General features: G+C 42.2%; 1 protein-coding gene across 3 annotated transcripts in view; it reads left to right on the top strand.

Annotated features, from left to right (window-relative positions):
• The window catches only part of LOC144598264 (zinc finger protein 644-like), a 97,365-nt gene extending 76,460 nt beyond the window's left edge, over positions 1–20,905 (top strand). For 2 of the 3 annotated variants that reach the window (XM_078408201.1, XM_078408199.1), the window contains 4 exons: positions 10,235–10,849; positions 15,820–15,942; positions 18,076–18,178; positions 18,687–20,905. In XM_078408201.1, the coding sequence (XP_078264327.1) occupies positions 10,235–10,849; positions 15,820–15,942; positions 18,076–18,178; positions 18,687–18,879 (1,034 nt within the window). In that variant the 3' untranslated portion in view covers positions 18,880–20,905. The remainder of the gene's footprint in view (positions 1–10,234; positions 10,850–15,819; positions 15,943–18,075; positions 18,179–18,686) is intronic. The other variant, XM_078408200.1, reaches the window with a different exon arrangement.
• Positions 20,906–26,394: the final 5,489 nt, after the last annotated feature.

Genomic DNA, 26,394 nt, shown 5'->3' with positions numbered 1-26,394 from the left:
AGTGGGGTTACATTAGCTACCCTCCAGTCCTCAGGAACTACTCCAGAATCTAAAGAGTTTTGAAAAATTATCACTAATGCTTCCACTATTTCTGAGGCTACTTCCTTAAGCACTCTGGGATGCAGCCTATCTGGCCCTGGGGATTTATCTGCCTTTAATCCATTTAATTTACCTAACACCACTTCCCGACTAACCTGGATTTCCCTCAGTTCCTCCCTCATTAGACCCCCGGTCCCCCGCTATTTCCGGCAGACGGTTTAGGTCTTCCTTAGTGAAGACAGAACCAAAGTATTTGTTCAATTGGTCTGCCATCTCCTTGTTCCCTATGATCAATTCACCTGTTTCCGACTGCAAGGGACCTACATTTGTCTTAACTAATCTTTTTCTCCTGACATATCTATAAAAGCTTTTGCAGTCAGTTTTTATGTTCCTTGCCAGTTTTCCCTCATAATCTATTTTCCCTTTCCTAATTAAGCCCTTTGTCCTCCTCTGCTGGACTCTGAATTTCTCCCAGTCCTCTGGTATGCTACTTTTTCTGGCTAATCTGTATGCTTCATCTTTTGTTTTAATACTATCCTTGATTTCCCTTGTTAGCCACGGATGCACTACCTTTCCTGGTTTGTTCTTTTGCCAAACTGGGATGAACACTTGTTGTAGTTCATCCATGCGACCTTTAAATGCCTTCCATTGCATGTCCACCGTCAACCCTTTCAGCATCAATCGCCAGTCTATCTTGGACAATTCACGCCTCATACCCTCAAAGTTACCTTTCTTTAAGTTCAGAACACTTGTTTCTGTATCGACTTTGTCACTCTCCATCCTAATGAAGAACTCTACCATATTATGATCACTCTTGCCCAAGGGGCCTCGCACAACAAGACTGCTAACTAACCCTTCCTCATTACTCAATACCCAGTCTAGAATGGCCTGTTCTCTCGTTGGTTCCTCGACATGTTGGTTTAGAAAACCATCTCTCAAACATTCCAAGAAATCCTCTTCCTCAGCACCCCTGCCAGTTTGGTTCACCCAAACGAACCATCCTCCCACCAGACATCACCTCAGCGTCCATCTGCTCGCCTGCCTTCATCTGACCCCAACCCCCACACTTGCCGTGTGTTCACCATCCCCCCTGACTTCCCTCTTTCAGATACCGAATGGTCTGTCCTCAGCAGAGGCCTCACCTTTGTTCCCCTCCGCCCCCACCTCAACGAGTTCTGGGTCTGCCACGATGTGGAGCTCTTCTTCTGTCGCCTCTGACTCCGGGCCATTTTCCATGGGAAGGAGTCCTCACCACCCAGTGATGACCCCTTATCCTGTTTCCAGGGGAGCCCCTCTTGTTGAACTGCCCCAATTGGCCATGTACCTTCATTAGACCTTTTCATTTCTAACTGCCGACGGGACATCAACTGCCTCAAATTTTCCACTTCCCTTACTTACTCTAACCTCTCCCCTCCTGAACGTATAGCCCTCCACTCATTCTGCAGCAACCCCGACTTAGTTATCAAACCCGCTGACAGGGGAGGTGCCGTGGTAGTCTGGCGCGCTGAGGCCAGACGACTACTCTCAGACACCTCCTCCTATTTATCCTTGGACCATGACCCCACAGATGAGCACCAGGCCTTAATCTCCAACACCATTACTGATCTCATGTCTTCCGGCTCTCTGCCCCCTAAAGTGTCCAACCTTCTCATTCCCCAGCCCCGCACTGCCTGCTTTTACCTTCTCCCCAAAATCCATAAACAGAACTGTCCTGGCAGACCCATTGTTTCTGCCTGTTGATGTCCCATCGAATTAATTTCTACCTTCCTCGACTCCATCCTATCCCCCCCTAGTCCAATCCCTCCCTGCCTATGTCCAAGACACCTCACATGCTCTCCGTCTCCTCAATAACTTCCGTTTTCCAGGCCCCCACTCCCTCATCTTTACTATGGATGTCCAGTCAATAGACAATAGACAATAGGTGCAGGAGGAGGCCATTCGGCCCTTCGAGCCAGCACTGCCATTCAATGTGATCATGGCTGATCATTCTCAATCAGTACCCCCGTTCCTGCCTTCTCCCCATACCCCCTGACTCCGCTATCCTTAAGAGCTCTATCTAGCTTTCTCTTGAATGCATTCAGAGAATTGGCCTTCTGAGGCAGAGAATTCCACAGATTCACAACTCTCTGACTGAAAAGGTCTTTCCTCATCTCAGTTCTAAATGGCCTACCCCTTATTCTTAAACTGTGGCCCCTTGTTCTGGACTCCCCCAACATTGGGAACATGTTTCCTGCCTCTAATGTGTCCAACCCCTTAATAATCTTATACGTTTCGATAAGATCTTCTCTCATCCTTCTAAATTCCAGTGTATACAAGCCTAGTCGCTCCAGTCTTTCAACATATGACAGTCCCGCCATTCCGGGAATTAACCTAGTAAACCTACGCAGCACGCCCTCAATAGCAAGAATATCCTTCCTCAAATTTGGAGACCAAAACTGCACACAGTACTCCAGGTGCGGTCTCACTAGGGCCCTGTATAATTGCAGAAGGACCTCTTTGCTCCTATACTCAACTCTTCTTGTTATGAAGGTCAACATTCCATTGGCTTTCTTCACTGCCTGCTGTACCTGCATGCTTCCTTTCAGTGACTGAAAGTCACTCTACACCATTCCACACCAGGAGGGTCTTGCTCCCCCTACCCCCATTCGTAACAAGGATAGAGTCCCCCTTGTCCTCGCCTTCCACCCCATCAGCTGTCGCATACAACAAATTATCCTACAATATTTCCACCACCTCCAACGGGATCCCATTACTGGCCACATCTTCCCATCTCCTTCCCTTTCTGCTTTCCGCAGAGACCATTCCCTCCGAAACTCCCTGGTCCATTCGTCCCTCCTACCCAAGCCACCCCCTCCCCAGGTACTTTCCCCTGCAGCCGCAGGAGATGCCACACCTGTCCCTTTGCCTCCCCCCTCAACTCCATCCAAGGACCCAAACAGTCTTTCCAGGTGAGGCAGTTTCACCTGCACCTCCTCCAACCTCATCTATTGTATCCGCTGTTCCAGATGTCAACTTCTCTACATTGGCGAGACCAAGCGCAGGCTCGGCAATCATTTCGCTGAACACCTCCGCTCAGTCCGTCTCAACCAACCTGATTTCCCGGTGGCTCAACACTTCATCTCCCCCTCCCATTCTCAATCTGACCTTTCTGTCCTGGGCCTCCTCCATTGTCAGAGTAAGGCCCAGCGCAAATTGGAGGAACAGCACCTCATATTTTGCTGGGGCAGCTTACACCCCAACGGAGATGAGGAAGAACTTTTTCAGTCAGAGAGTGGTGAAGGTGTGGAATTCTCTGCCTCAGAAGGCAGTGGAGGCCAGTTCGTTGGATGCTTTCAAGAGAGAGCTGGATAGAGCTCTTAAGGATAGCGGAGTGAGGGGGTATGGGGAGAAGGCAGGAACGGGATACTGATTGAGAGTAATCAGCCATGATCGCATTGAATGGCGGTGCTGGCTCGAAGGGCTGAATGGCCTGCTCCTGCACCTATTGTCTATTGTCTATTGATATGAACTTCTCCAACTTCAGATAGTTCCTCTGTCCCTCTCTTTCCCTCCCCCTTCCCAGTTGTCCCACTGTCTTCCTGTCTCCGACTACATTCTATCTTTGTCCCGCCCCCTCCCCTGACATCAGTCTGAAGAAGGGTCTCGACCCGACACGTCACTCATTCTTTCTCTCCAGAGATGCTGCTTGACCCGCTGAATTACTCCAGTATTTTGTGTCTACCTATTTAATCTTACTGCTTCCCAAAAGAAAAATATTTCTGACATGTCAGAAATGTTTACATTTCACTTCTTTTTCACCTTCGATTTAAACCAGCATCTGCAGTTTTTTCCCCCTACACAGTAAGATTAAATATGTATTTTAAGAAGATAGGCACAAACGACTGGAGTAATTCAGTGGGACTGGCAGCACCCCTGGAGAGAAGGAATGGGTGACTTTTCAGGTCGAGACCCTTTGACCCGAAACATCACCCATTCCATCTCTCCAGAGATGCTGTCTGTCCCGCTGTTACTCCAGCTTTTTGTGTCTATCTTTGGTTTAAACCAGCATCTGCAGTTCCTTCCTACAGATGTATTTTAAGAAGATGGTTTCCTTATAACCGCCTTAGCGGAAGAGAGTGGATTAAGTCTTCAAGCTACATATTATCAGGAAATAACATCAGATCAACCGTTGACGGAAATATGGTGCCATTAACACATTCTTCTACTCAAATCAAAAAGAGAAGTGGTGGACTGTTACTATAGCATGATTCAGGCAACGATTCTAACCTATCCTTCATGAATGAACTTGTGGGAAATAGATGTGGACTGACTAGGGGAGGTCATGCAAATTAGACTTGAAGATAATTTCTCAAGTCCTGCAAGGTGTCTGGGAAAATCTATGAACTCCAATTTTATGTTTTTTGAGAAATATGAGTACTTATACCAACCAAATATTAAAGTGCCAAATAGTTTCTGTCCTTAGAAAGGGCATAAAAAATACATCTATATTGTTCCCTACGCATTAATTTCAGACTTTCCAAAGCACATTGCAGCCAACAAAGTGTTTTGGAAAGCATGCTCCCACAAATGGTGAAATGGATGTGACTGATTTTTATAATGATGCTTGCAAGATAAATTGCCCAGTATTTAAGGGATGAATATCTCACCCCCACACTTCTTCAGAATAATATAGTGGGGTGCTTTAAGTTCTCCTGAGAAAGTGGATGGGACTTTTGTTTAATCTCACCCAAAGGCCAGAATCTCCAGCAGTGCTCCACCCTCCCAGTACAAATGTGACTCCCCGCATTTAAAGAGAGTTTAATTTAATTTTTGTTAGGTACGAATCAAGTCAGGACTCTGAACACCTGCCTCCATAATTCAAACACTAATAAATTCAACCAGAAAATTTGCGATGACTGTATGTTGCCAACCACAATGCAGTGATAATGAACCACTGTTTTAACATTTAAAAAACACCCATCTTGTCTTTTTCCGAGAATTGATTCATAAGCGTTGAATCCAGCAAAAATTAGGCTAGGGTGTGCTCTTTCCAGCTTTCTACATCCACTACCCAAAATCTCCAATTCAATGGAGAATAACATAAACATGCATGCTTTCTAACCTGTTTAACAAAGGGTTGGTAACTCTTCCTTTTCCTCTCCTCTGCTTCCACAACCCTGAAACCCAGATCCACATTCATTTAATATCCCCCATTACAAACTACATACTTTTCAATTGATAAGGACTTTTTATTTACGATTATTGAAAACGATGGGGAAAAAAAATCTGTGCAAAGTTACACAAATATACAATATTGTTTGTTACAGTTCAGTTATTCAGTCAGTTCTGCTCTGGGTTTAGTCTACTTGGCTTATTTCATCTTGGTGCTGGTTGATTGATTTTAGGCCTATTATTATATTTTTATTGACTGGGTGTTCCAGGTTTGTACTGTTTTTTCTCCTCTGATTGATGTATGCTAAATTATATTGTGCACATATGCTGGGTTGAGTGAAATAATTTGATGAGTCTTCTGTTAGATGAGATGGTTATCATGGATGCACTCCAGTAAAGTTTTGCTGACCTTGATACTCCCTTCTTTTTACTTAAGTTTAGTAAGAGAATTATTGGGTGTTGTTATTAAAGTATCTTGTGGCTGAAAGGCTACAGATGTTGTCCTGATTCATGATTTGAGAGTTTGTTGGCAGTATTTGTTTAAAATAAAAGAATTGCACAATTTGATTGATTGATTTAAAGTTACAGCGTGGAAACATGCCCTTCGGCCCAACGAGCCTAACCCGATCATCGTCCACTAGTTCTATGTGATCTCTCGCATCCTCTCTCTACCATCTCGGAGCAATTTACAGAGGCCAATTGACTTACAAACCCACGTGTCTTTGGGATTTAGGAGAAAACCGGAGCACCCGGAGGAAACCTAATTGGACATAGGGAGAACGTGCAAACTCCGCATAGGCTGCACCTAAACTGGAGTGGGCCCATCATCCTAGTGGGAAGGTTTGCTAATGCTACAAGGGGGGGGTTTAAACTAGATTGGCAGGGGGGTGGGATCTCGTGCAGGACAGAGGCACGTGAGGGACTAGACGTTGATATGGAGGGTGGTGCGGGAAAGGTTAGTGGACAGAATGGGCAGGTGAAAGGCGGAGGGCTGGGAAGCAGGGTTGGTTTAACTGCACGTATTTTAATGCAAGGCGCCTGACGGGTGAGGCAGATGAGCTTAGGGCATGGATAGGTACGAGCGACTAGGACGTTGTAGCCATGACTGAAACCTGGTTAAGGGACGGGCAGGACTGGCAGCTCAATGTTGCGGGGTACAGGAGCTTCAGGAGAGATCGGGATGAGGGAAAAAGAGGAGTGGGGGTTGCATTGTTGGTTAAGGAGGATGTCATGGCTGTGTTCAGAGGTGACATTACGGACGGTTCGTCTAGTGAGGCGATATGGGTGGAGCTGAGGAACAAGAAAGGGATGATCACCTTGTTGGGGATGTACTACAGCTTCCTGAATAGTCAACGGGAATTAGAAGAACAAATGTGCCAGGAGATTGCAGACAGCTGCAGGTCAAATAAGGTTGTTGTAGTTGGGAATTTTAACTTTCCCAATATAGACTGGGAAAATCATAGCGTGAAGGGTTTAGATGGGGCGCAATTCCTTAAAAGTGTTCAGGAGAGTTTTCTTAAGCAGTATGTGGAGGCCCCCACATGTGAGAGGGCAAAGCTGTATTTAGTATTGGGAAATTGGGAAGGGCAAGTTAATTAAATGTGTGCGGAGGAGCCTTTTGGGAACAGTGACTACAGTTCGATTAGGTTTAAGATAGTTATGGATAGGGACGGAGAGGATCTATGTGTTAAAATGCTCAACTGGGGTAAGGTCAACTTTGAGGGTATGAGAGAAGGTCTCACTCAAGTTGACTGGAGCAGGTTATTTGAAAGGAAAGGAACATCGGCCAAGTGGGATGTTTTTAAAAGTGTACTGAAGAAAGCTCAGGATGTGTACGTCCCTGTTAGAATGAAGGGCAAAGCAGGCAAATGTAAGGAAGCTTAGCTGATGAAGCAATTTGAGACATTAGTCAAAAACAAGAAGGACGCATGGAACAGGTATAGGCAGCTGGGATCAAGTGCATCCCTGGAGGAGTTTTGGGAACTAAACTAAAAAAGGAAATCAGAAGGGCAAAAAGGAGATAACTCTGGCGGGTAGCATTAAGGACAATCCCAAAAGATTTTATAAATACATAAGGGGGGAAAGGGTAACTAGAGAGAGAGTGGGACCTCTCAGGAATCAAATGGGCCACCTCCATGTGAGGCCACATGAGATGGGCAAGGTCCTAAATGAGTATTTCTCTTCTGTATTTACCAAGTAGAAAGACAGTAGGAAGGAGGAAATTGGAGCAGTCACTGGAAGTATTTTGAGAGCAGTCAGGGTTACCGTCGAAGAAGTACTGAAGGTACTGTCGTGTATGAAGGTAGACATATCTCCAGAGCCTGATCAGATATATCCGAGGACCTTGCGGGAAACTAGAGAGGAATTTGCGGGAGCCCTGGTCGAAATTTTACGAGTCATCTTTAAATACAGGAGAGGTATCGGAAGACTGGAGGGTGCCTCTTTTCAAGAAGGGCTGCAGGGAAAATGCCAGGAACTATAGGCCGGTGAGCTTAACATCTGTAGTTATCACAAAATGCTGGAGTAACTCAGCAGGTCAGGCAGCATCTAGGAGAGAGGGAATAGGTGACGTTTTGGGTCGAGACCCTTCAGACTGATGTCAGGGGGGCCGGACAAAGAAAGGATATAGGTGGAGACAGGAAGACGGTGGGAGAACTGGGAAGGGGTAGGGGGGGGAAGAGAGGGACAGAGGAACTATCTAAAGTTCGAGAAGTCAATGTTCATGCCGCTGGGCTGCAAGCTGCCCAAGCGAAATATGAGGTGCTGTTCCTCCAATTTCCGGTGGGCCTCACTATGGCACTGAAGGAGGCCCATGACAGAAAGGTCAGACTGGGAGTGGGAGGGGGAGTTGAAGCGCTCAGGCACCGGGAGATCAGGTTGGTTAAGGCGGACTGAGCGAAGGTGTTGAGCAAAACGGCCTGTGACTAGTGGTGTGCCTCGGGGTTCGGTGCTGGGCCCGTTACTGTTTGTCTTCTACATCAATGATTTGGATGAGAACATACAGGGCAAGATTAGCAAGTTTGCTGATGATACAAAAGTTAATGGTTTTGCAAATAGTGAAGATGGTTGTGAATGATTGCAACAGAATCTGGATCGATTGACCAGGTGGGTGGAGGAATGGCTGATGGAATTTAATACAGAGAAGTGTGAGGTGTTGCATTTTGGGATGTCGAACAAGGACAGGACCTACACAGTAAATGGTAGGCCTCTGGGTAGTGTTGTAGAGCAAAGGGATCTAGGATTATAGGTGCATGGTTCCTTGAAGGTCGAGTCGCAGGTAGATAAGGTGGTCAAAAAGATTTTTGGCACTTTGGCCTTCATCAGTCAGAGTATTGAGTATAGAAGTTGGGAGGTCATGTTGCAGTTGTATAAGACGTTGGTGAGACTGCATTTAGAATGTTGAGTTCAGTTCTGGGCACCATGTTAGAGGAAAGATATTGTCAAGCTTGAAAGGGTTCAGAAAAGATTTGCGAGGATGTTACCAGGACTAAAGGGTGTGAGCTGTATGGTCTCTATAGGTGTAGGTGAGCTACAGAGTAGGCTGGGCCTCTATTCCATGGAGCGCAGGAGGATGAGGGGAGATCTTATACTTTAAAAAGTATATAAAATCATGAGAGGAATAGATCGGGTAGATACAGTCTTTTGCCCAGAGTAGGGGAATTGAGGACCAGATGACATAGGTTCAAGGTGAAGGGGAAAAGATTTAATAGGAATCTGAGGGGTAACTTTTTCACACAAATGGTGGTGGGTGTATGGAACAAGCTGCTAGAGGATGTAGTTGAGGCTGGGACTATCCCATCGTTTAAGAAACAGTTGGACAGGTACATGGATAGGACAGGTTTGGAGGGGTATGGACCAACCGCAGGCAAGTGGGACATTGTTGGCCAGTGTGGGCGAGTTGGGCCGAAGGGCCTGTTTCCACACTGTATCACTCTATGACTCTATGAACTGAGATCAGGATTGAACCTGGGTTTCTGGTGCTATGTGAGCTCTACCAGCTCCACAAAATGAGACTGTTGTTTCTGACAGGTCTGCTCTGCAGCATCTTTTTACTATATTTTTGTGTATTCATAGCAGTTTTTAACTTAGATATGTTCCAATTACAGTGGCTTGTTTTAATTGTTCCCATAGGTACCTTGTTCTAATTTGAGGGAACACTGCCATGCTCCTTTTATGCCTCAGTTTTACTTGTTACTTTCATAAAGACTTAGTTTGACTGTCTTATCAGCTAAACAAGTTAACGTGTAACATTTCAACATGTCAATTTGTTAAAAACTGAGAACGGGCAAACAACAAAAATTGTGATTATAATGTAAAATAGAAAGAAAAATAAATCCTAAGCAAGGAAAATTAGTCTTTAACTTCTTAGTTCATAAGTTTGAAATTATTGACTGCAGCGAAGTAAAAGATGATTGCTTGAAACAAGATATAGGAATGAAAATTGGGAATATAGAGAGGAATTTAGAAAATTGTTAATGTAAAATAAGGATCATGGTGCAGTCATTGTCACTGATTTAGTTAAATCAAGTAAATTGATACCATAATAAAGACTTATCAAAATTGTCACTGGCTGTTAATTGGAATGAATTGCTAAATAGTGTTGAGTAGAGCAAAGTAAAAGAAAGGCATAGAAATAGTGTATACTTTGAATCAGCACTGTTTTCTGCATTCAGTTTCTAATAAATTTTGACCCAGATCAAGAGGCCAGTATCACAGAGTCCAGTGACATGCTCTATTAGACTAAACAAAGATCCTTAGAATCTATACAAGTTGTCAAATTGAAATATTAAAGGAAACAAATTATTCTTTTACATGCGTGTATTTAAAATGTATGAGTTATCCCCTTTTAAACATATTATTAGGCAGAAATAAATATGACTTTGCTGTTAATGATTCCATTAAATTAAATATTTTAAATTAATTTTATTCACATTATTAATCTGAACTAATTGATTAATCACTTTCTTTGCATTTCAGAAGCCACGTGATTCCTTTGTTTTAGATTAAATAGATTGGTAATCTTGTTCATGTTTTGTTTCCACAGAAGTAAAGTCTGGATCATCAACTGAGAATACTTGTCCTCTGTGTGGTGGTTGGTTTGACACAAAGGTTGGCCTGTCCAACCATGTCCGTGGTCATCTGAAGAGGTTGGGGAAAACGGAACTGGAAGCGCACAAATCCCCACTCAGCATTTTGACTGAAATGATGCAAAATGAAGCAGAAGCTGAAAATATTGCAAAGTTGTTAAGCAGCAAACAATTTAGATATAAGCCATTTGTATCACAGAAATTTGCAACAAGTGATGGCTTATTTCTTGCTCCAAATGGTATAACCATAAAACTGCAGCAAAACGAGATGAAGACAAAATCCTTGCCCTCAACACGATCAGACTTGCACAATGACCTCCCTTCCTTGCAGTCAAGAAATTATAGTGAGGCACATGAACAGTCAAGTTCTCTCATGCAAATTCTTAAGAATGAATTTGGAGAGGAATCGCCTTCACCAACAAAATCTCAGCCGGGACGAGGTTATGTTCAAACTGCAAAAAAACGACTGCCTAATCACAGAAGGCCCTTTCACCCACAGTTTAGCAGTTCAGTTCTGCAGCCTAGTGCATCGTTGCAACCGATGACAAGTGCAGATGTAACCTATCAAACAGGTTTGTATTAAAGTCTGAAAGAAGCAGACATTGAGAGGATGGAATATATAAAGGTGTTTCAAAGCTTTGATGCATGTGCAAATATTTTGGAACTGATGTGCATTGAACCTTGTTGGTTGACTAGTTTTATCTTCCATGGTTAATATCAAAACTTTCTTGGGAGACGATTGATGTTTCCTTTTTGGGTATTGAAAGACACAATTAAGTTTAAACAAGATAATGTGGCCGCTGCAACATTGCAAATTATTAACAGTTCTGCCTGTCCTTTACCTTTCATTCATGTTCCCTGCAGTTTTGAATGTAACATACAATGGGCAAAGTCATTCTTATTGTAAGTTAAGGCTTGGTCCCAGATGTCAAATATCAGGATTGTGTTGTCATTTTAATCAACAGACCTACAAATTATCCACGTTCACCTGAAGCATTTCCACCCAGTCTTGGACAAATTACGAGTTTGTTGATTTTTGCATTTTAGGTTGTGTTGGTTGCTGAAATTGACTTAACATTTTCCAGAAGGTTATCTGATGACTTTTTGACCTGGTGCCAAAGGCAAATCCTGGGTTACTAAATAAACATAATAATTGGGATTCGTACCTGACTAAGAGGATGAGGAACAAACTGAATCCCACAACTTCTAAAAGAGGAAAATGACAGAACACTGCACTATGCCTTAGCTTCAGTAAGAGTAAGGGTCATCTACTTTGTTGCTCGATTTGAGGGAGAAGCACACTGTGTGATTTCTGCATTACTGGTAAGGCTGATATGAGCTGCTACACTTATTATCACACCTGTGGTGAGAAAGTGATTGCCTTGACATTTTATGAACTGGGTTGTTATTATGCAGATAGCTTTGGTCAATTGGCTGTGCATATCTGCATCCAACAGGAACAGATGAGATTGCTGCATGATCCAGGTACTTACAAACCATAACGATGGGGCATTCATTAGTTCCACATTCATAGAAACATAGAAAATAAGTGCAGGAGTAGGCCATTCGGCCCTTCGAGCCCGCACCGCCATTCCATATGATCATGGCTGATCATCCAGCTCAGTAGCCTGTACCTGCCTTCTCTCCATACCCCCTGATCCCTTTAGCAAAAAGGGCCACATCTAACTCCCTCTTAAATATAGCCAATGAACTGGCCTCAACTACCTTCTGTGGCAGAGAATTCCACAGACTCACCACTCTCTGTGTGAAGAAATGTTTTCTCTTCTCGGTCCTAAAAGACTTCCCCCTTATTCTTAAGCTGTGACCCCTGGTTCTGGACTCCCCCAACATCGGGAACAATCTTCCCGCATCTAGCTTCTCCAACCCCTTAAGAATTTTATATGTTTCTATAAGATCCCCCCTCAGTCTTCTAAATTCCAGCGAGTACAAGCTCAGTCTGTCCAGTCTTTCCTCATATGCAAGTCCCGCCATCCCAGGGATTAATCTGGTGAACCTTCTCTGTACTCCCTCTAAGGCAAGAACGTCTTTCCTCAGGTTAGGAGACCAAAACTGCACACAATACTCCAGGTGCGGTCTCACCAAGGCCCTGTACAACTGCAGCAGAACCTCCCTGCTCCTAAACTCAAATCCTCTTGCTATGAATGCCAACATACCATTCGCTTTCTTCACTGCCTGCTGCACCTGCATGCTTGCTTTCAATGACTGGTGCACCATGACACCCAGGTCACGTTGCATCTCCCCTTCTCCCAATCGGTCACCTTTCAGGTAATACTCTGCTTTCCTGTTCTTGCCGCCAAAGTGGATAACCTCACATTTATCCACATTATATTGCATCTGCCATGCATTTGCCCACTCGCCTAATCTATCCAAGTCACTCTGCAGCCTCCTACCATCCTCCTCGCAGCTAACACTGCCACCCAGCTTCGTGTTATCCGCAAACTTAGAGATGTTGCATTCAATTCCCTCGTCCAAATCATTAATATACACTGTAAATAACTGGGGTCCCAGCACTGAGCCTTGCGGTACCCCGCTAGTCACTGCCTGCCATTCCGAAAAGGACCCGTTTATTCCTACTCTTTGCTTCCTGTCCGCCAACCAATTTTCTATCCACCTCAAAACTGAACCCTCAATACCGTGTGCTTTAAGTTTGTACACCAATCTCCTTTGATGGCCTTTGATGCTCATGGCAAAGCCCTTCAGTGTATGTCAGCAGGACACGTTTCACTCGCAGTTCATCTTTCGACAAACTCTGCAAGTGGGCCACGTAATAATTCTTTTTTATTCCCTTTGCAGGAAAGTAGTTTGTAGGTCCATTACAGAAACAAGGAACATTAAACACATTTACATTTACCTCCCCCTGAAACCCAACAACCAGTCAAATTTAAACAGCCTCTTACACTGCCTTGAGGACATAAAATGTTGGATGGCACAGAACTTCCTCCAATTAAATGAGAGCAAGTCTGAGGTCATCCTATTCGGCCCCCCCTGACTCCATCAAATCGATAACAGGCAGTCTTGGAAGCCTATCCTGCCTAGTCAAACCGCATGTCAAAAACCTCGGCATGATATTTGACTCTGCATTAAAATTTGATAAGCAAGTCAACGCTGTGGTAAAAGCCAGCTTCTTCCAACTTCGTACCATAGCTAAAATCAAACCTTTCCTCCAATTCGACGACACAGAAAAAATCATTCACGCTTTCATTTCCTCCTGCCTAGACTACTGCAACTCCCTATACACTGGGATCAGCCAATCTTCCCTGTCCCGCCTGCAACTGGTCCAAAACGCCACAGCGAGACTCCAGACGGGTACCCGTAAAAGGGACCACATCACCCCGATTCTGGCCTCTCTCCACTGGCTCCCTGTACGGCACAGAATCAACTTCAAGCTCCTCCTATTCACGTATAAAGCCCTAAATGGTCATTCCCCCCCCTACATCAAAAATCTTCTAGCCCACCTCTCTAACTCCAGGTCCCTCAGGTCGGCCGACTTGGGGCTACTCACTATCCCGCGGTCTAGGCTTAAGCTCAGGGGTGACCGCGCTTTTGCGGTTTCAGCTCCTAGACTGTGGAACAGCATCCCTCTCCCCATCAGAACTGCCCCCTCCATCGACTCCTTTAAGTCCAGGCTCAAAACCTATTTCTACTCCCTAGCGTTTGAGGCTCATTGAGGAGGCGCTGTGAACTGTTTGCGTGTTACTGTATGTTTCATTTTTTTCCTTAGTACCTAATCAGATGTACAGCACTTTGGTCAACGTGGGTTGTTTTTAAATGTGCTATACAAATACAATTGACTTGACTTGACTTGACAATTCCTGAGAATGACATCTGGGACCAAACCTTACCTTGTATTACTAAGAATGTTTTTACCCATTTCTGATCACATTCAAAATGGCTGGGGACGTGAATGGACAGTAAGAGATGGGCAAAATTGTTACCAATTTTCAAGGTCAAATGAAATTGAAAACTAAAACATTCAATTGGATGCTCAAGTTTCCCAGGTCAATCATTAAATATTGTATTACTACTAGGCGTTCACATACTCTAGCTCAAACAATTGTTGTCAAGGTGCAACAAAGATCCCGTACTTTCAAGACTCTGCAGAGAACAGTGATATGTTAATAGTGGTCAGCTTTAGAATAAAATGATTGCAATACTCACAATGCTGGACCACAGTGCACCTTGCGTCTTTCCTTTAACATTACAGTCTAGCTTTGAATAGCATTTTCCCCAACTTAATCCCTTTTTAGGGATTAACGTATCCATTATTTTGAATTAGCAGGATCGTTTAAAATGGCTTAAGCCTCATAAACTTCATCAAGCAAGTGATGTGATCATCCCATCCACTACCTCGTCATCACACGTCTCCCACTTTACGACTGTTATAATGGAAGTTTGACACATGTCCTGTGGGTGCTACAATTAATTTTTTGTTTTTTTGAAAAAAGAATGTGTGAAGTTTAAGAGACTAGTTCAGAATGAAACACAGTTGGGAAAAGGACCGAGAAGCAAAAATACACTGTTTTCAGGTTTTTGAAATCCAATCAAACTAATCACACTAGTTAAGCTGTCATTTTCTTCCCAAGTTTTGCATTAGCCTGAAATAGCTGTCTGCCCATCTAACCACAACAGGGTAAACAGCTGGCTTAGATGATAATTTACATATTTTCTAAAATGTAATAACAGATGCATGATTATTAATTGGTTAATGTTTTTAATGTTACATTTTATCCATACTGTCGTGGATACTGTTTGTTTATATAATTGCTTGGATGTGGGTCCATTCTTTTGTTCAGTGCAGAGGTTTGAGCGCAGCCATCGGAATTACAAATCATTAGCTTTCATTATTGACTGCACATGCAAAGTGATGACTGTACAAAAGCACTAATTTAAGTGTTGTATTTAACAGCTGTTCACCAGTCTGCTTTATTTTACCACCTTGCCTCCCATGCCTTCATCAGCTATTTCATGTGAAGTAAAAGAGCCATTTACAGTCCCTTCATTCCCTGAACAGCTTTTCTCAATACTTGAGTAAACACTGTGTTTACAACTTTGTCAATACTTTGGTTCAGTGCTGCTTGACTTCCAGTCTAGCAAGTGCCTTGTCTTCTCAGAGCAGTCCAGTGCCTTATGGGATCATAGATAAAGCCCTTTCTTTATACACCTTCTATGTTGAAAATATCTTAAAAGATCATGTGCAACAATAGTGAAGTGATTGTGACTAGACAATTGGTGATGTATAGTATTAATCCCGATTCTGATATTGCTTTTAATCACTTCACTTATCATCACAACCCAACACAACAGGAATTCTAATATATTAACCAGTCGATTTTGGGGTGGGGGGAGCTAGAATTCATTAAATGCAAAAATAAAAGACATATTAAACTAATCAAATGCAAAAAGCAAATTTACAAATTTGTCCTGTTTTAGAAATTTCCAAAAGTTTTAATTTTGGTGACTGCAAATAAAATTAAATTGCACTTATTTAGCTAAAATTATTACTTTCCATTCTTGTCAAAAGGACATCCTGTGAAGTTAAGAACTTGTGTCCATTGTCATGCAACCTTTACAAGTGCAGTTAGCCTGGCAAATCACCTCAGAGTCTATGCAAGAAGAAAGCAAGCTGGGGATCTGACTGGCACTCGTAAGTTTTCATTATTTTTCTTTTTAGAGGCTCTGTGGAAAGGATTTAAACAGCATGCAAAATATTTTATTTTGAGGTAACAAAGTGCTGAGCCCTGGCCTTATAACATCTGAAATAGTTAACTTTGATGCTTTTAATAATAATTCTGTAAATGGTGGATCGATCACTAACTAGCATTGAAGTTTATGCCTCCTACTGTGGTGATTGATCAATGTTGTTGAAGTTGTGGCATGCCCACTCTGTCTGATATCATGAATCCTGAAGCATCCCTTCATGTTAAATCCACACTTGCAGGCAGTAGCAGCTTGGGTTGGATAAAGGACTTGCTGACATTAGTCCTTGACCCAACATGAAACCAAGTTTTTCTGATCTCACTCTGCAGCCCAGTGAGCGAGGTCTGCAGTAAGAAGTATGGATAAAATCTGTCGCAAGGTTGTGATCCTATAAACAAGAATGTGTTTCAGCTTGGAACTGTAACTTCCACTAATCCATTTAACAGGAAAGTGGATGATGATTGCAACTCTAATGTGAACCTTTTGATTTTTTTGTTAGTTATATTCAAAAATTATGTTGCCTTGGTTATTGTGAATTTATGAGATGTTATGAACACTTGTTTGTGTATTTGAGATAAAATATGAAACAGCACACTAAAATATTGGAGACAGATCAAATAACACTATCCCTATTAGATATGTGTGTAATTAAAATGTTTTAATTTCAAAAAATATTTTAGCAGTTTATTCTGTTCATTACAGTGAAATGATTGCATTAGTTCAGACCGGCTGTGCATTTAAATTTATTTTCTTTCATCGTGAATAATACGGTTATTTATAATTTTAATAGATTCATTCTCTAGTCTTAAGATTTGCATTTTTTAATTAAAAAATATATATACTTGGAGCATTAATTAAAATGAGAGAAAGAGATAATTGTAATGCATTGATTATTATTGCTTATATAATACATGGTATGTTTGGCCCACCTTCAAAAAGCAGGATGACCCATATTGTGGAACAATCACTGGTAATATTGGCCTGATAGTAGTCACCCATGTGATAACCTTAATGTATGAAATGAGTCATAACAGGCAATTCTTTTTTGTGCATCATGTCAATTAAGCCCAACCTGGTCCACACCCGTAGATTTTCCTGTAGTAGGAAGTGGCATGATATGGTACTGACCCCAGGTGCATACTCTTAATGTGTGAAATGAGTCATAGAAGGTAACGTTTTCTTCTGCATCATTACAAACCCAACTTGATCTACGCATGCAGATTTTCCAGCAGTAGGAACTGGCATTGTAGTTGATGGTTTTTTCCATCCTACGAAGCCAGTCATGTCTGTTGTTACACTGACTCCAATCCAGCTAACCTTTTGGAACTTAATAAATGAGAGATCAATCCTGGATCCATCTGCAGTTCATTACAATATTTAGTTTAGTTTAGAGATATAGCATGGAAACGGTCCTTCGGCCCGCTGGGTCCACACCGACCAGCGATCCCCGAACATTAACACTATCCTAGACACACTAGGGAAAATTTACATTTTTATACCAAGCCAATTAATCTACCGACCTAAGATAGACACAAAAAGCTGGAGTAACTCAGCGGGATAGGCAGTGTTTCTGGAGAGAAGGAATGGATGACCTTTCGGGTTGAGTCCCTTCATGTCTTTGGAACATGGGAGGAAACTGAAGTTCTCGGAGAAAACTCACACGATCACAGGGAGAACTTACAAACTCCCTACAGACAGCACCTGTAGTCAGGAACAAACCCAGATCTCTGGCGCTGTAAGCAGCAACTCTACTTCTGTACCACTGTGCCGCCCCTGATGTGGTGTGTTTAGCTCTTGGAGCTGGTGGAGGAATAATGATACCACTGAATTGAATAATTTGATATAAATTTAAATTGTGCTTATCTGTATACTTAAATGGTGTCTTCAAGAGAATTCTTGTAAATTTTAACATCTAGCTAAATATGGTGCAGTTACATTTTTGTAATTGAGCAAATCCGGTAACAAATGGAGGTTTTTTTTGGAAGCATTCCTTGTAACTTCTTAATATCTGGCGGAATGAAATGCTTTGTTATTGTTTGCAAGAAAGATGATATCTATTCCTAAAGCTATCTTTTTCCAGCTTTTGACTGCAAGCAAAAGAGGTCACGGTCGCGGTCTGGGACCAAAAAGAAGTCTTCCCTATTTGTTCCGTCTCTTGGTGATGCTTATGTACTCAAATGCAGGTAAGTTGCTTGGTTACGGGTGTATTTCAAGCACTTGCTTCAGATAAAAATGATTTACATCTCAATAACAATATTGCCGAGTGGTGATTTGAAGATTTTTTTAAGATTAAATATTTTTAGTTTTATTGTAAGGTATTTTTTTACAAGAAACTCATCATTGCAATTTTCTGTAAATTAAAAATCTTTAATTGACAGTCTTCAATTTAAAAAAAGTCATTGTTGGTCCCAAAAAGTTGGAGTAACTCAGGAGAGAAAGAACGGGTGACATTTTGGGTCGAGACCCTTCTTCAGACTGAAACGTCACCCATTCCTTCTCTCCAGAGATGCTGCCTGTCCCGCTAAGTTACTCCAGCATTTTGTGTCTACTTTCGATTTAAACCAGCATCTGCAGTTCTTTCCTACTTTAGAAAAGTCATTTGTGGTTTTTAATGTTAGAAAGTCATTGAGGTATAAATAAAAACATAAATGCTAGATTGCTCAGAATTGTGCTTTTGTTACTTATTTGCAGGTTTTGTGATCTGGTCTTCCGGGGTCCACTTTCTGTCCAAGAAGATTGGATTAAGCACTTGCAGCGGCATGTTGTTAATGCAAATCTTCCTCGCACTGGTGCTGGAATGGTAGAAATCTCATTGCCATCAAAAGAAAATTTCCCAGTAACTGAATCATCATTTTCTTTACTAATGGCACAAACAGCTTCCTAAAATTATGTGATTGTGATGGATTAATCTGCTGTAAATTTGAGTTGGTGTTTGTTTCATTAGCACCTAGTAAAAGTACATTCTACTCCCTATTAGAAGGCTTAATAGATCTCTGCAACAATATAAGCTATTTATAACCTTAAAATTATTTGAAAATGCTTGATTTCCTTAAGAGCTCAGATAATTATGCCAACATTCAGAAATGTAATTCAATACATCGATCACCAGCCGTTCAGCTTGAAGGATTCTGTCCCCAGATTTGCCATAATTTGGACAAAGCTGTAGATACAATGAAAGAAGATAGTTTACAATAGCTAGTGCTAGATTTTAGCATAAGCAGCAAGTCAGATGTTTCCCTAATCATTTCAGAAAGATAGTCCTATGCCTGAGGTACCTTATGGCAGCAGGAAATGAAGCATTCAATTTCACTGACACATTTACGAACACTATTCTAACTTCCAATTTAGTAAGGAAGCAACATTCCTGTTTAGCATTGTGTCTAACAACTGTGGATAGTTATCTTTGGTTGCAGCAGAAGTGATTTGGCTGTTTAATTTTTGCAAAAAACTTAGCGGCAATCCCCCACATAAATTTGCACAGGTTCTTGTTTACTTGCAATTTCATGAAATAAAGTTTTTTTATATTAGTACTACACCCTTAATGTATGAAACATAGAGCTGTAAAAACTGTTTTGATTTTTAATTTCAACATTGCCCATTTCTTCCTTTGCAAAATGCTTGGAGATGCACATGCTGTTCTAGCTAGGAGAGAAGAATGCCCTAGTTCCTTCCCTAGTCGCCATCAGTTCTATCCTTTGTCAGAATGGTGAGAATAATGAAAGCTTTCCTGATAGAAGTGTGTGTGTTAGAGTGATCAGCCACTTTGAGATTCTACTTTTAACTTAATGATGATTAGCACTCAATGATGATTAGAACTCAACTACTTCAACTCCCAGGTCATGTTGCGAAGTAGGAAGATGTTAACACTGATAATATTTTAAAGCATGATGCGTATGATTCTTCCCTTGCAAAAACTCAAAGCAACCAAACTAAAAATATATTTCGACTCCGTACGACTCCGTTTTATTTTACAACAAGCAACACTCTACTGGACTAAAATCTCCCTAGCGTGTTTTTCATGGAGCAACCTTATTTGCATATCTTGTTCTCAATTTCTGATTTTGTTTTCATCAATTTTGTTGAAATTGAAATCTAGATGGCTGCTTGCGATTATGCAATTGCTAGTAATTTTTAGGCCTATACTAATACATTTAACATTAAGTCAATAGGAGATTTTCATGTAGCAAAAACCATTTTTGAATATGACAGTGTGTAGATAATAGTCCCCCAGTCTAGTGATTACTGTATTGGTGTACATTTAGCATATTAATTGTTTTAGAATTGTCATGTTCTTAGAAAGGGGCATTTAAATATGAATTTGGTTCCTGACAAAGGTCAGTATTCATCTTCCTAAGGGTAACTCAACAAAATGTATGAACTTGTCTTTTACTAGGTATAGCATGTACATAAATACCAGGGTGCATTGCTATTGAGATGGATATTATTGGATTTTATATTTGTATTTTCTAAAATAGGCTGAAATAGTATTTAACCAGTTGACTTATTTGGAGTAGGTTTACAGGTACTGATTCAATGTAGCTTTTAATTTGCTGAAACCTAAAGTAACTCCTCCTGCCTAACTTTTTTTGAGCTCCCTGTATTTCATAATTGGATATTGTAAAAGTATATTTTTTCTGTACAATTTTATCTTAACTGTAAAGGAAAGCATGTTCTTTACAACTCTGAGCTCTTAAGAGTTGTGGGTTTTCTGAAAATTCGCTGTATCTTTGAGGCATTTGAATGCCTAATTACTGTGTATCAACAAGTACACTGGTATATGATATTAAGTGCTCAGAAATGATTGTGCACGCTCATATTTGTAAGTAAACTGTGTAAACACTATGTGAAATGTGCTATTACTACAAGTCTACTTATCTATGGCAGAAATAAAATGTACAGTCATACATTTAATACGGGTTTTGAAGTCTTGTGTCCTTATTATCCAGCCGTTACTTTGTTCAGCTAAGTGATACTAATACATACATATCTTTATGTGGAATATTTATCGTAATGGCTGCTAACATTGTTGAACCTCAGTTTACAATAGTTTAAGAGAATTGTGTAACTATGCTCTTTTTATTGTGTATTAGTTCATAATTCTGCTGTTTTTCAATGAACTCTCCCAGTTATTGAATACAGATTGTTAAACTGCTCAGTGTATTCCCCAGAACAGGATGGGACTGATGTATTGCTCAAAAATACCTTCATTTTCTTTATCTGTTTCTTTTTATATGACTGTGTGAAGATAACTTTGTGAATATTTGTTGAAATGAACCCTTTTCTTCCATTCACAAGGGTGCTTTCCCTTAAGCCAAGCCTGCAACTCAAATAAAAAATCTGCTTACAGGCAGTTGCCTTTGACCTTGTACTCATTTGCCCACGCAAATGGAGCAAGTCTGGGATTAAATATCACATCTGCCATTTTGCTCTGCTGCTGGACTACTTGTGGAATCCACTGGCAGAACCCCATATCGCCAAGATTCCATAGCATCTATGCAGGGAAATCCTTCACCTGTTGTTTAGTTTAGAGATACAGCATGGAAACAAGCCTTTCGGCCCACCGACTTCATGCTGACCAGCGATCCCCATACACTAGTTCTATCCTACACACTAGGGTCAATTTGCAGAAGCCAATTAACCGACAAACCTGCACGTCTTTGGAATGTGGGAGGAAACCGGGACACCCAGAGAAAACCCACGAGATCACAGGGAGAACATACAAATTCCATACAGACAGCACCCGTAGTCAGGATTGAAACTGGGTCTCTGGCGTTGTAAAGCAATAACTCTGCCGCTGCGCCATTGTGCACCCCAAGGATTGTTCCTGAAAATTAGTTTTGTGCATGTCAAGCAAAAGAGAAAGTAAGACAACTTTTAACAAAAGTGAGTTCTCAATGATTTCAATTATGTTTCAGCCAAATGTTTTAACCAAGATACAGAAGGAACTGCAGATGCTGGAATCTTGTAGAAAACACGGTGCTGGAATAACTCAGTGAGTCAGACAACATCTGAAGAAGGAATGGATAGGTAATGTGCATCGGGGTTCTACTTCGAAAAGGGTCCGAAGATAGGTCACGACTCGAAACTGGAATTCTTTGAAGAAGAATTTTCTTGAATTTCTCTGAAAGTAAATAGGACAGACAAAGGAGAGTCTGTAGATGTTTGCTTAGATTTCCAGAAAGCCTTTGATAAGGTGCCACACGTGAGGTTGCTCAGGAAGATGAGAGCCCACGGTATCAAAGGGCAGCTAAAGGCATGGATAGCAGGTTGGCTGGATTGCAGAAGACAAAGAGTGGCAATAAAGGGGGCTTTTTCTGGTTGGCTGTCAGTGACTAGCGGAGTTCTGCAGGGGTCGGTCGGTGCTGGGGCTGCTATTCTTCATGTTGTATATTAATAGACAATAGACAATAGACAATAGGTGCAGGAGTAGGCCATTAAACCCTTCGAGCCAGCACCGCCATTCAATGCGATCATGGCTGATCACTCTCAATCAGTACCCCGTTCCTGCCTTCTCCCCATACCCCCTCACTCCGCTATCCTTAAGAGCTCTATCCAGCTCTCTCTTGAAAGCATCCAACGAACTGGCCTCCACTGCCTTCTGAGGCAGAGAATTCCACACCTTCACCACCCTCTGACTGAAAAAGTTCTTCCTCATCTCCGTTCTAAATGGCCTACCCCTTATTCTTAAACTGTGGCCCCTTGTTCTGGACTCCCCCAACATTGGGAACATGTTATCTGCCTCTAATGTGTCCAATCCCCTAATTATCTTATATGTTTCAATAAGATCCCCCCTCATCCTTCTAAATTCCAGTGTGTACAAGCCCAATCGCTCCAGCCTTTCAACATACGACAGCCCCGCCATTCCGGGAATTAACCTAGTGAACCTACGCTGCACGCCCTCCATAGCAAGAATATCCTTCCTCAAATTTGGAGACCAAAACTGCACACAGTACTCCAGGTGCGGTCTCACCAGGGCCCGGTACAACTGTAGAAGGACCTCTTTGCTCCTATACTCAACTCCTCTTGTTGATTTGGACGAGGGTGTTGAAGGCTTTGTGGCCATGTTTGTGGATGATATGAAAATAGGTGGAATGGCAGGCAGTGTAGAGAAAGCAGGACTCTGCAGAAGTTCCTGTGGATTGGAGGGTAGCTAATGTTATCCCACTTTTTACGAAAGGAGGGAGAGAGAAAACAGGAAATTATAAACCATTGGTGGTGGGGAAGATGCTGGAGTCAATTATAAAAGAAGAAATAGCGGAACATTTGGATAGCAGGATCGTTTCGAGTCAGCATGGATTTACGAAAGGGAAATCATGCTTGACTAATCTTCTGGAATTTTTTGAGGATGTAACTAGGAAAATGGACAAGGGAGAGCCAGTGGATGTACTGTACCTGGATTTTTGAAAGCCTTTGATAAGGTCCCACATAGGAGATTAGTGGCCAAAATTAGAGCACATGATATTGGGGGTAGGGTACTGACATGGATAGAAAATTGGTTGGCAGTGAGGAAACAAAGAGTAGGGATTAACGGGTCCCTTTCAGAATGGCAGGCAGTGATTAGTGGGGTACCGCAAGGCTTGGTGCTGGGACCGCAGCTATTTACAATATACATTAATAGACAATAGGTGCAGGAGTAGGCCATTCGGCCCTTCGAGCCAGCACCACCATTCAATGTGATCATGGCTGATCATTCTCAATCAGTGTCCCGTTCCTGCCTTCTCCCCGTACCCCCTGACTCCACTATCCTTAAGGGCTCTATCTAGCTCTCTCTTGAATGCATTCAGAGAATTGGCCTCCACTGTCTTCTGAGGCAGAGAATTCCACAGATTTACAACTCTCTGACTGAAAAAGTTTTTCCTCATCTCCGTTCTGAATGGCCTACCCCTTATTCTTAAACTGTGGCCCCTGGTTCTGGACTCCCCCAACATTGGGAACGTATCCAACCCCTTAATAATCTTATATGTTTCAATAACATCCCCTCTCATCCTTCTAAATTCCAGAGTATACAAACCTAGTCGCTCCAGTCTTTCAACATATGATAGTCCCGCCATTCCGGGAATTAACCTAGTAAACCTAGGCTACACGCCCTCAATGGCAAGAATATCCTTCCTCAAATTTGGAGACCAAAACTGCACACAGTACTCCCGGTGCGGTCTCACTAGGGCCCTGTACAACTGCAGAAGGACCTCTTTGCTCCTATACTCAACTCCTCTTGTTATGAAGGCCAACATTCCATTGGCTTTCTTCACTGCCTGCTGTGTCTGCATGCTTCCTTTCAGTGACTGATGTACTAGGACACCCAGATCTCGTTGTACGTCCCCTTTTCCTAACTTGACACCATTCAGATAATAATCTGCCTTCCTATTCTTACCACCAAAGTGGATAACCTCACACTTATCCACATTAAACTGCATCTGCCATGCATCCGTGCACTCACACAACCTGTCCAAGTCACCCTGCAACCTCATAGCATCTTCCTCACAGTTCACACTGCCACCCAACTTTGTATCATCTGCAAATTTGCTAATGGTACTTTTAATCCATTCATCCAAGTCATTAATGTATATTGTAAATAGCTGCGGTCCCAGCACCGAGCCTTGCGGTACCCCCCTGGTCACTGCCTGCCATTCTGAAAGGGACCCATTTATCCCCACTCTTTGCTTTCTGTCTGCCAACCAATTTTTTATCCATGTCAGTACCCTACCCCCAATACCATGTGCTCTAATTTTGCCCACTAATCTCCTATGTGGGACCTTTTCGAAGGCTTTCTAAAAGTCAAGGTACACTACATCCACCGGCTCTCCCCTATCAATTTTCCTAGTTACATCCTCAAACAATTCCAGAAGATTAGTCAAGCATGATTTTCCCTTCGTAAATCCATGCTGACTCGGAACGATCCTGTTACTGCTATCCAAATGCTCCGTAATTTCGTCTTTTATAATTGACTACAGCATCTTCCCCACCACTGATGTCAGACTAACTGGTCTATAATTTCCCGTTTTCTCTCTCCATCCTTTCTTAAAAAGTGGGATAACATTAGCTACCCTCCAATCCACAGGAACTGATCCTGAGTCTATAGAATATTGGAAAATGATCGCCAATGCGTCCACGATTTCAAGAGCCATCTCCTTAAGTACCCTGGGATGCAGACCATCAGGCCCTGCGGATTTATCAGCCTTCAGTCCCATCAGTCTACCCAACACCATTTCCTGCCTAATGTGAATTTCCTTCAGTTCCTCCGTCACCCTAGGATCTCTGGCCACTAGAACATCTGGGAGATTGTTTGTATCTTCCTTAGTGAAGACAGATCCAAAGTACCGGTTCAACTCGTCTGCCATTTCCTTGTTGCCCATAATAAATTCCTCTGCTTCTGTCTTCAAGGGACCCACATTTGCCTTGACTATTTTTTTCCTCTTCACATACCTAAAAAAGCTTTTACTATCCTCCTTTATATTATTGGCTAACTTACCCTCGTACCTTATCTTTTCTCCCCGTATTGCCTTTTTAGTTATCTTCTTTCTGTTGCTCTTTAAAAGAGATCCAATCCTCTGGCTTCCCACTCTTCTTTGCTATGTTATACTTCTCTTTTATTTTTATGCTGTCCTTGACTTCCCTTGTCAGCCACGGGTGCCTCTTACTCCCCTTAGAATCTTTCCTCCTCTTTGGGATAAATTGATCCTGCAACTTCTGCATTATTCCCAGGAATACCTGCCATTGCTGTTCCTCCATTTTCCCTGCTAGGGCCTCCTTCCAGTCAAATCTGGCCAGCTCCTGCCTCGTGCCTCTGTAATCCCCTTTGCTATACTGTAATACTGACACTTCCGATTTTCCCTTCTCCCTCTCAATTTGTAGAGTAAAAATTATCATATTATGATCACTGCCTCCTAATGGCTCTTTTATCTTGAGTTCCCTTATCAGATCAGGTTCATTACACAACACTAAATGCAGAATTGCTTTCTCCCTTAATGACTTAGATGAAGGGATTAAAAGTAACGAGCAAATTTGCAGGTGACACAAAGCTGGGTGGCAGTGTGAACTGTGAGGCGGATGCTATGGGGATGCAGGGTGACTTGGACAGGTGGTGTGAGTGGGCAGATGCATGGCAGATGCAGTTTAATGTGGATAAATGTGAGGTTATCCACTTTGGTGGCAAGAACAGGAAGGCGGATTATTATCTGAATGGTGTCAAGTTAGGAAAAGGGGAAGTTCAACGAGATCTGGGTGTCCTTGTTTATCAGTCATTGAAAGAAAACATGCAGGTACAGCAGACAGTGAAGAAAGCTAATAGCATATTGACCTTCATAACAAGAGTTGAGTAAAGGAGCAAAGTGTTCCTTCTGCAGTTGTATACGGCCCCAGTGAGACCACACCTGGAGTATTGTGTGCGGTTTTAGTCTCC

The sequence above is a fragment of the Rhinoraja longicauda genome, chromosome 11 (assembly GCF_053455715.1).
Source record: "Rhinoraja longicauda isolate Sanriku21f chromosome 11, sRhiLon1.1, whole genome shotgun sequence".
In the NCBI taxonomy this organism is placed as follows: domain Eukaryota; kingdom Metazoa; phylum Chordata; class Chondrichthyes; order Rajiformes; family Arhynchobatidae; genus Rhinoraja; species Rhinoraja longicauda.
The sequence above is the reverse complement of the archived record's forward strand: the minus strand, read 5'-3'. Positions and strand labels throughout refer to the sequence as shown.